General features: G+C 48.1%; 1 protein-coding gene across 1 annotated transcript; it reads right to left on the reverse strand.

Moving 5' to 3' along the window:
* Positions 1-2,962: 2,962 nt before the first annotated feature.
* T265_03111 (hypothetical protein) lies at positions 2,963-6,358 on the reverse strand (the record flags this gene model as incomplete). Its single annotated transcript, XM_009167516.1, has 8 exons — positions 2,963-3,026; positions 3,068-3,198; positions 3,239-3,337; positions 3,378-3,545; positions 3,586-3,790; positions 4,521-4,818; positions 5,189-5,454; positions 6,057-6,358. 8 exons carry the CDS (start codon positions 6,356-6,358, stop codon positions 2,963-2,965), a joined length of 1,533 nt encoding a protein of 510 aa, XP_009165780.1.
* Positions 6,359-11,463: the final 5,105 nt, after the last annotated feature.

An 11,463-nucleotide genomic window follows, 5' to 3' on the forward strand; every position in this document is an offset into this window, starting at 1 on the left:
GTACGAAAAGCATCTGATCAACAAGGAGATCCGACCCTTCCGGCTGGTCAAGCCGGAAGTCTCCGCGAGTGCGATGCTGCTTACTAGCAGGTCAATTCAATTTAAGTCATCAGCTATGAAACGTGCACCATAAACACAATGGTTTTAGCTGTTACAGTTTCTATCACCGGAAAGCGGGACAGTGTGGTGCACTCAATTCTTGGAAGCGATGGCAACTCTTCGATCACCGACCTTCTCTTACTAGGAGGTAACTGAAACTGTACTGCCTGAGAACGCATTCCAAAAGCACGAGCTTGGAATACATTCAGTCATTACTCAACAAACCCCAGCAGTATGTTACACCACCTCGGTTGAGCAAATCCGACCGATTCAAACAGGCCTTTCGATGCACGCAGAACGATGGTTTGCGGAATCTCTTGTGTTCCCCACCCAACGCACATGTGACAACTGAAACTACGGTCTGTCATAAAAACTATCTAGTCAGAATCAATCAGTAATCAAGTCATTAACTTGATTGGATTGAAAACTCTTCAAGCTGACAGTCGCGTGACCAATCGCACCGACATCCCCTGGTTGGGAGCTGAATCAATGGCTCGCCTAAGCGATACATAATTGGTAGGAAAGCGCTATACTAACTGACTTGAGTTCAGAGACAATATACGTGGGAAGCATTCTCGCGTTAAGGATAAAACAGCTCAAACAGTCGGCGGCTTTTGACATGGTTGGCGATGCCATAAAAAGTGACGACGTCCTACACAATGCATTGGAGGTACCGCCCATTCAGAGGACTGTTTCAACGACAGAGTTCGGTGATTGTTGTTGATGATGGTCTTCTTTTCGGTAACTGGATCGTCGTTTTGAGCAAGCTTCGCTGTTGAGGGATGGCTCATTTTCATAATGAGTATGTGGACATAAGGCGCACGAAAATCTTTGCCCCACGCTACGTTTATTGACCCGACTGGATGAACATATGGAGTAGGTATGTCGGAGCTGCTTCCAGTGCGCAACCGCACCAGACGAGAACCATCGAAACCCTGGCTACAACAAGGAACACCATGGTCGCGCATTCATGTTAATTTCATTGGACCAGTTGACAGTTAAATCTTCCTCGTCATTGTTGATGGCTTCAGTAAGTAACCTAAAATTTTTGTTATGTATGAGACTGCGATGATGGCAAACATCACTGAACCGTAGCATCCGTTTTCAAAATTCGGCTTCCCAGCGCCGGAAAACTGCACTCAGTTCACATTCCATCGGAGGAGTGATTTTGTTTAAAGGCTCGGCATCACGCACAATACTTACCCGTCATTCCATCCGCAGTCGAATGGTCAGGCTGAGAGTAAAGTAAAGGAAGGCATCACGACAAAGGTTATTGGCAATTCCTTGTTGAACCACTCTCCTGGCGGTCGCTTCTGAGCGGAAGTTATGATGAACAGGGGGCTGAAACACGACACTATCCTGCCAACATTTGTATCCTCTCAATCAGATAAAGGGAAGTCGACGTTCCGACTTGGAAGCCGTATGGGGTTATTGCACTATTAATAGAAATCGGAGTGTCCGAATCATCCTCAAAGGAACCGGTCGGGTGACTTATAGCATCCGGATGGCGTCACCAATATCAAAACGGTATTTTAATCACCTACGACCGATCGAGTGACCGATCCCATAGGCGGCAGAACAATTTTTAGATCAGTCTGTTGTTTGAAGCCATGGGCCTTCCAAGGCAAGCTAGTGCTCCACTCGCACCGTACGCGACAGACCCATTGCTGCAACCTAAACACTAGACCGATAGTCAGAAAGCAGGTGGAACTATTTCAACTTGACCTGTAAATGCATTCCTACGCTGATAGGTCAAAAGTGGGTGCTTTCTGTAAGGTCATCATCATCATCAAAGACAGCGACATCAGTATTGGGACTAATGCTTCGCTGCCATACAGCCATAAGGCTCGTCTAGTTATATATATATATGTATAGTATTAAAAGCCCTAGAGTGAAAAGAAGAGAAAAAGAGTGGGTGAGGGAGGGGACCTAGTTCGGGCCTATGCCAAGCACTCCGAGATGCGTACACCTCCAACCGCTCAATCGGACAATTGGAAAGAAACTGACAGCACGAACGCCACTGACGTCGATTAGCCGTCGTTTCTTGCAACGTCTTCAGCCAAGCACAGGCGGGGTCACGGAGACTCTGGAAGGTTGGATTCCTGAAAATAACATCCAAATGTCCTGAACTTTCTAGGAACCGCCAAAACCGCTTCAGGAAGGCCGCCGAGTCTCCTTGCCAGAACATCCAGCTGCTAAACAGACTTCAAAGCAGCGACGGCTGATGATGCTCGGGTGTCCAGGCATGTCCTAGAGGCGATACCAGCCAATTGTACAACGCCGATCGAGGACCTTCGATTATAATCAAAAATGTGTTGTAAATACCGCGACGATCTCCGTAATTTTGAACTAGCGAGTTTGCAATTAAGTTGTTGTGTTCCGGCGAATGCCTTTTTTCGTAACTAGGGTTTTGGAGCCGAAGGTTGCAGTTAGTTAGAACAGACGCACGTATCCATATTAACTCTGGACAAGCAGACAACTACCTTGTAATAACTCCAACTATTTTGTACCTGAATGTCAAATTAGGAAAGTGAAACCTCGAGCGATACAACTTGTGTATTATGCTGCATCATTTCACCATAACTAAACGACGCATAGCCTATTCGACTTCAAACAATGCCCCAACAGTTGGGACAAAGTCTGCTAGTTCAAACCCAACTACCACAAAAATAAACAGATCTCCAACGACTTAGATACTGTAAAATCACTATTGAAAAGCAGTAGGATTTATTCTGTACACACTGCAAAATTAGTGAAGTATCCTGAAAAGAGGAAGAAGGGCGTGCTCCGTTGGGGGAAGTACACTATCACACTACCGACATTCTCGGTAGACATTGTAGGTATGAGACTGTTGTATAACAGATCAGCGGAGCTGAAATACTGACGGCACATCCTCTGGTCTGTATTTGAGTTGCAGATTTTGGAACCTATCATTAGAACGTATTGGAATGAACAAGTCAGGACATACTTTTCAGAATCCAGATGATAGTAGAAGCCAGTGATCTCTCCTGTGGATTTCTTCAAACCGATGTAGTAAAACCCGGCATAAGACGCGCCGTCCACTTCTTTGACACGTGGGTCGGGTAACAAAAACCTTTCCTGTGTGTCAACTGTTAATGAAGCGGAGGACAGGGGTCACCTTCCAACGCATAAAAATGGTGTCTGACATCTCCAACTGTGAATAGTCAAAAGAATCATCGTCAAACTGGTCTGGCAAAGTACCATTTGCTATTTTCCGCTTCAGAAAACAACATAAATGGAAACAATACGGAACTTACCCAATGCGCCACATCAGTTTCCACCGACGCATCCCACTTACCGGTGATAAATGGATGCACTCGGCTAATGATTTCACCTTCAAAATATGTGGTTAAGCTGGCGTTGGACTTAGTAAGGTTGTCCATCTTCAGATATCCACATAACCATTTTTGAGGCAGGCGGACAGCCTGGAGTGCAGAATGTTAGTAAGTGGTGGTGATACCTCACCTGAATGGTCACTTCAACCTCGTACTCCTTTCCTTTCGACTTTTGTGAGCCTCTGAACACGGCTCCGTCATGTAAACATGAGATGATTGTGGTATGAGGCAGCTCACGTGGGAGGAGATCTACTTGGAATGAGCCAAGCATGAGGTAAATTCGACGAACGCTGGAACTTTTAAGGGTATGTGCTGAAACAATAAAATCCAGGCAGCTGAGCAACGAAAATTGCCACGTAGAAATATTCTATGACCAGACGGCATCCCTCGGAAAAAGAAAGATCATTTTTATTGAAACCAACTTGTAATTTGTGTTAACCGATTAGCTATAGTCCATGTTTCACAGTTGCTTGCTGTTTTTGTTGCTCTGCTGTGCCAACCGACAGCTGATTAGGTAGGCCAGCTTGCACACGTTTTCTGGCTTGCAAGTGATCGTACAACACGCATTGTCCTATCTTCCCATAACCAGAACAGAAGGGTGATGGAGGTGCGCCCAACTGTTTGGATCAAACTATGTGCAGTTTTCTGTCCCGTCACAGGCCGAGTCAATGAAAAACCACCAAGTGATTGGTTTAATAACTTTCATAACAGCTGACCTTGACAAGTCCCTATTCGGAATGCCATAAACCTGAAAATAAACACAGAATTTCCTAGGCTTGTTGAGAACTTCCAACTACGTCGAAACTACATAGGGAGGAGCGCTGATTCTCTGGGTCAGAAGATCTACCTACCGACTGCGGCGTAGATTGTTAGTTCGATTATGAGTGTTTCTTCTAGTTTCTCTGGGATATCGCTCGATGGAACAACATCAAGAGGATAGCCTCCATCGGGTATCCAACTATTTACCATGGGCTGCACCACCTTGATGGCTCCTGAGAACAAGGTCCGTCACGAACAGACTGGATCATACCGCGGCGTGGCGGTTTGTGTACCCCTGTAACCCACTAAGCTATACTGGATGGTGTCCGTGCGGCACTCAACAGTCTCACACCAGATTGGCCCGGACAGGTTGGATTTTTAAAGGTATGGCGGTTTGAAAGTGATGATGCACTTACATTTCCTGCCAAATACCACTGTCTTGTGATCAGGCTTGTGAGCCAAAGGTCTTGGTCGAGGACCCTAATCGTCCTTCTGTCTAAGTCAGGGGGTTCTGGTAGCATCCCAGCCAACATACAACTAACTAACAATACTGTTATTCCACATCGGCCGTCGCGTGGTGTCACCAGCCGGGTCACCTTACTTGCTGCATACAGGACAGCAGGTGAGCGAAAACATGCCACTACTAACGCCTCCCTTCTTACACTCCACGTTTTCTCCCTTCCATCCTACCCCACTCATATTTTAATACTCTCTCCGCAGGTCCCAACGCTAGGACTGACCGCTTTGTTTGCTGTCCATCACACACAGTTGTAGCATCTGTATGTTCCACTTCAGTAACAGCCCTAAACAAGTAGAAGTCTGCTTCCAAACCACGATAGCCATTCATTTAGCTACTTTAAGTTGTTTGCACATTAAAAGCAAGTTGGACGATAAGTGGCTGTTGCTCGTACGCTGGATTCCCTCTGCACTGATGTATGCTGTCTGTCAGAAACACTGACAGAGGACGCAAGTACTGTGACTGAACTGATCGTCCCCTCGCTCTCTTCTAGGTTTCGGCTGCGCACCTCTGATAGTGCGGAATCCAATGCAGTTGGATATGCCGACATGGGTATTGTATTGAGTGGTACAGCGGTAGCCACTCCGTTCGACTTCATACCCGTTGACAGTCGCCAGTGTGCTGTTCGTTTGGCAACGTCTGTGAAGGAATCTCGATAAATTATGGTCCATCTCACACTGTTTATTGTACCTGTTTAAGCTCCAACGGACTGTAGCTTTGAATCTGCCAAGGAGTTTCTATGGCGCCCTGGGTGTTCTTTCACAACGGGATAAAAGCTTAGATATCGTTATGGTTGCTGAGGACATGCATGCTCAGGTAGGTAGACTAAGTGTGGTTCTCTCGGATTGGATACGAGACTCACGGACAACGAAGAGCGCCTGCTTCAGATGTGTGCCGATCACAGACTGTCCCTACGCAGCATCAATTCGCGGAACAATGGAAATCATTTACAACGTGGTGCCCCCCAACCACTCCGGGTCTGAATTGACCACATCGGTGGCGTGGGTCGATCACTGCCTCCTGGAATACCAGCGTAGACTCCGACCATGCGCTTGTCCGCCGCTGATTTTCATTGCGCTTTTCAGGTTTACTCAAAACGCTCACACCTTGCTCAGCCATTGAGAAGCTAGTGGATCCATAAATCAAACGAAACTATCAGAACCTGCTCCTCCAGCACCTGTCAGACAGTCGGATGTCGGAGACTAACAGCCGTTGGAACCGATATCTAAAGTGCTACTCAAAGCCGGGGCTGCTGCTTGCGGCACAACCCAGTCAACCTCATCCAAACACTCGACCTCTGGTAGGACCGTGACTTTGAAAGATACCGACAGTTTCCTCCCGGCCGCAAACACAACTGCCTTCGGGGCATCACCCAACCCCAGGTGAAACTGAGTGTCCGTGCAGATCGAAAAGCATGGCGTAACCGAAAGGCCAAAGACCTGGAAGGTTCGAAAAATGCTGAAAACGCCCGCAGACTGTTCCACCTAATTAGTTCGAATGACCTCGTAATATTCTTGTCAACGAAACTATTAGGGCCCAAAACTGCTCTCCCATATCCAGTGAGGGAGAACGGTTGGACCGTTGGGCACAGTACTTCAATTGGGCACCTGCTACCTCCAATCAGCATCGCCGGCCTATAACAGATGGGCGGACTGTTAATATTGATCGTCCAACTTTCAGGCTTAGAAGCATCCGAGTGTACATCTCTACTCACGCGTCATCATAAATCTCGTCTTCACGACCTCACACTCGCTCTGTTCAACAATGGGAGTGAATTTCTTAGTCAGTGCCTGTCTAGCTTACTTGTGTCTACCTGGGAGGAATAGACTGTCCCAGAAAACTGAGAAGAGTCGATAGTAGTGGTTGTTTTCGAAAAGGGTACTCACAGGGAATGTAGTAACCACAGTGCTAAATTGACTCCCGTTGTAACAAGGCTTCTGCCATCAGATTCTTTTAAGTCCTATGTCAGCACGCGGGTCCTTGACCCGTGAGCGTCCAGCGGGAGTTCGACCGGGTAGAGTCCGCGTCGACCACACTGTAGGTTGTGACTGTCTGTATTCTTTCGAAACTCCAGATCTTCTTTAGGGTAAAGTCGTCAGGATAATTAATAATAATCGTTCAGCTGTAGCACACTTTCGGTGCTTAGCTGCCATGCCACACGAAGGAGGCACGAGAGTTGGGATGCTACCAGGTCGCCCAAGCCTAGACAGAGTAGGTTGAGAGGCAGAGGTCGGGTTCGAACCACGGACCTTCCGGTCAGTAAATTCGCGCTCTAACAATTTGGCATATCTCGTCAGGATAGCCTCCAAAGACTCGTCATCTTCTTTGAGGAGTCCAGCATGTAAGCCATCTGGACCAAGTGGTATATCACGCTAAAGCAATTCAATTGCATGCTAGACTGCCGCCGTCGATTGCGGACTGATATCGAAGATCCACTAAGGTTATCAGATGAGTTAATGAAGAACAGCTGAACTGTTCTTCAAAGGGTTCAGTCCATCGTTCAAGAAGTTTCTGTTAATAGATGGAAGTCTCACCTTTTTCGGAGATTGTTTTGACAACGCATGCCATCCTCGGACCAGTTGATTAGATTGGCCAGAACAGGGAGCGATCGTTTCCCGTTGCAAGTTTTTTTCCATTTCTCGGGTTTTTGCGATCCACCGGCGCTCTCTGTTAATCCCCAGGCTCTTCATTATTCGGTATTTGCAGGGTCTGCGCCTGCCATCATGGCCCCATGTTGCTGGCATAGTTCTCCTGGTCTCAAGTAGAGCTGCTGATCGTGACAATATCCAGTGTTCTTTGGTGTGTGTGGGCGACCTCAAACAGACAGTGCCAGACTGTAGGCATAATTTCTTCTTTTCCTAGTCCTCATCCAAATCACCATCACCGACGGGTTCTTGCATTTCAGCCAACTGAACTTGATGTTGCTGAGCTACAGAGACGCTTTGCAGAGGTGAACTGAATGACACTGCATCGACCGACGTTTTTTAGAGGAAAATCAAACGGATACGTATGCCCTCACAATGTCCTGATCGGTGTCCAGTGGTAATTGACAACTCCCTATCGAAGCTCCCTACCGGAAGCTGATTGCCACATGATCCAATTGAGTCCAAGGTGGTTTGCTTTTGTGGCCTCCGAATCACATTGCGTGAGCGCTAGCGTGGGCTAGAGACAAGTGATGTTCAGCACATAAGTGAAGAAGTCGTTCCTCACTATATGTGCGGTGATCTATAATCCCAAATCGGCCACCAGGATGGGCTTCCTCAGGACTTATTCGGCCGACCTGGGCATCCACATCACCTGCCAGAAACACAACATCTGTACTTTCCGCTGACGGAAGTAACCGAGACATATCTCTGCCTCAGAGCTAGGAGCGTGTGCTGACGCAACAACTAAACACCGTTCACCGCGTCAAGATGCACTGATCCTGATTGAACCAGTCAACCTAGCGGTGAAAAGGCAACTGTTTACTGGAATCCAATCCAGTCAGGCGCACTCGGCCCTGAGGCTGACCATAAACCCACACCGTAGAACCCACGAGCCACTGCATCAGGATCACCGAACACCCGAAGAGTGAAGTGTCAGAGATGCGATCATTATGATCAGAGGCAGAAACATCAGTGTTGACACTGAGTGTACACTGTCGTACAACCCCAGAGTTTATCCAATTATATTCAAAGTCGTACTAGTGAAAAGATTGGGTGAGGTAGGGGACCTGGTGATGGTCTATCGCAAGAATTCTGAGGTGCCTACACTTCCAAGCGCCCAATCCGGTAACCTAGAAGGAAACTGACAGCATGAACGCCACTGACATCAATCAGCTGCCACTTTTTGCAATGTCTCCAGCCAAGCGCAGGAGGTGTCACGTGGACCCCATTATGGAAGGCGCAACGAACCAGCAACACAAACTCCTCGCACGCGCCCATAGGAGTTCGCATACAGTGTCCTTAAAAGGGATATAAATTTGGAAGGGACACCTTTGATTTCCAGACATCGCCAGAGTTTCTCAAATGAATAAATACAACCAACGTGGGACGTTTGAAGGAGTGAAGCTGTTCAAGGAACTGTTTCAATGTAAAGATATGGTCGGTGCATCCTCGGCCATGGCGAACCCCAGCTTGAGTTTTACGAATCTCTCGCGATGATCCATCAACCTACGCAAAATAATACTAGAGAGCACGTTAGGTGCAACGGCTGATGCCACGATGGTTTGTGCATGATGTTCTTGTGCCCTTTTTGAAAACTGGGATGGCAGTCAAGAGCTCCATTCGACTAGTATTCTGTTTTCGTTCCAAATCATCTGTAGTATGGACGTTAGGTTGTCCATCGGGACCTCGACACCTTTGAACGATGCGGGGTACGGACTATCCGTGTCACGTACCTTGTCATGCTTCAAGATTGATATCTTGCGGGGCGAGATGGTTCATGGTTTAGAGCGCGAATTTACTGACCGAAAGGTCCGCGGTTCGAATTCGACCTCTGCCTCTCGACTTCCCCTGTCTAGGCTTGAGAAACCTGGCAGTATCCCAGCCCTCATGCTTCTTTCGGGTAGTATGGCAGGTAGGCACCGGAAGGGTGTTACATTTGGGCGATTTTTTTTATTGATATCTTACGCAGTTGTTGATGGTGGGTTGGTGTCGATATTCCAATCAGGCCCGCTGGGTTCTTTGTGGTTGTGTTGAAGGAGGCCAGCTGAACTGTTCTTCGAAGCTTTCATTCCACCGCTCAAGACGGCGATTGAGGAAGTGAATTGTCATTCCGTCTTTTGACCGATTGATCGACCCAGCTGAAATAGGGCGCCTGCAGCGAAAGCCTTCGAAATCCACCAGCATTCTCTCATTCTTCAAGCTCCTGATTGTCCGGTGTAGCATCGCAGTCGCTAATTTCTGGTATGGCCTTTCTGGCCACAATAATATATGCTGGTCTCGATTATATCCAATTTTCATTCGGCCGAGTCAGTGGGCTTGGACAGACAACTCTGAAAGCTGGGAGCATACGTTTTTTAACCCGCTTCCGTTCAGCCTCCGAGCAATCTTCATCATTTGCATCACTGCGCTCCAAGTAGCTTTCGGCAGTAGCACCATTCCGGTGAGGTGTTTGACAACCGTTGCCTCCGGATGGTCGGGCGGGTCTAATGGGAATACCAAACCAGTACTACTGAGGTGCGCCAGATGGCTTCCTTGGAAGTACACTCTCCCTTAATATATTAAGTGATCTATAGATCACTTGGTCACACTCCATAGTTTACGCCGTTGGGCCATGTACTTCATATGCCAGAGGACCGCTTGCATCGTAAACCTACCGGCACCAAGCGTTATTTCGGATGGAGACGACCGTGAGGCGACCATGATTTAGCAACGAAGCATAAAAGTTCTTACCGTTCAACTCGGTGGCGTTGGTAGCTGCCATCTCTGTGGATGCAAACCGCGGGATGAGTAGTAAAAAATTGCTCAGTTGTAGCACTCTTTCGGTGCCTAACTGCCACACCACCCAAAGGAATCCTGGGAGCTGGTCCAGCCTAGACAGGGGGATTGGGTTCGAACCACGAACCTTCCCGTCCATAATTTTGTGCCCTAACTACCGAGCCATCTTGGCCCCAATACCAAACGAAATGAAATAGACCGGCGAGCCGCACCAGGTACCAGGGTACACGCGACAGCTGGTCTACCTCGAAAGAGCATACGAACAAGACAGTCTCCGGTTTCCCGTAGATCACCAACTCCATGCGTCGCACATGCGCCTTGAACGTTGATCAAACAATCGTTGATCAAACACTTCCAGTGCAGTCCCCCAATTCACACCCACTCTTCAGTCAGGCCGCTGCTCTCCAACCGTATCTGTTGTGAGCATAGGTTAGTCCCAAATGACAGGACGGGGGATAAGTCGTTGAGCTAAAACTGCTCGTTCCCGATTGGCTTTTCACGGATCCACTGATTGATACAAAGGATCGAAGCCTTCGCCTAAGTTTCCCGGGTCGGTTTTATTCTCGTCGTTCCGGTCGCAGTCCACGTGAACGGTACATGCGAAAAAGGGTGTAGCACTGCTGTTTAATTTCTCAGCGCGGAACAGTAAGCTTACCAGCGCGAGGGTTCGCAGAATAAAAGCGTCTAACAGTAGTCCGAACTGAGCACTAGATGTAGTGTGGACAACAGCTGGAGGAAGGTTATTCCACGCAGCAACTGCCCGGAATAAGAAAAAGTTTTTGTAGCGTGGGATGTCAGGAAGTCAGCGCCGGAATAAGAGTTTTTGTAGCGTGGGATGTCAGGAAGTCAGCGGTATTCGACGTTCGAGAGGACGGCACACTTCAGTTCTGAAATGTGCGTGCATACGAACTGGTGTTAGTGAATCCACATAGTATACACAGCACACATGCGCACAGGTCGGGTGGTACAGGGAAGAAGACCGGAGTGTAGCAACAACGCACGTGTATTAACCCGAACCGAAACCGGAAGAAGGGGGTGTATAATCAGAGGGGGCTGGTCAAGGTCAGTCCGGGGGGTTGTACAAGCGGCTATTCTTTCGTGTCCGGGGCTCGTGGTGGTTCGACCATGGTACCTGCAACAGGGAGAGAGAGAGGGGGAGACACATAAGCTCATGTGATAGACGTGCATACAGATACGGTCGAGTTTCAACTGCGTTACATTGCCCCCTCCCGAGTCCGATCACTCTCCTCAGTGCTCAGAAGGTGCTTGTGTCAGAAGTAGTGATCTCAACCGTATGGCTGACGGGTGGCAG

The sequence above is a fragment of the Opisthorchis viverrini genome, assembly GCF_000715545.1.
Source record: "Opisthorchis viverrini unplaced genomic scaffold opera_v5_42, whole genome shotgun sequence".
Taxonomy (NCBI): Eukaryota; Metazoa; Platyhelminthes; class Trematoda; order Opisthorchiida; family Opisthorchiidae; genus Opisthorchis; species Opisthorchis viverrini.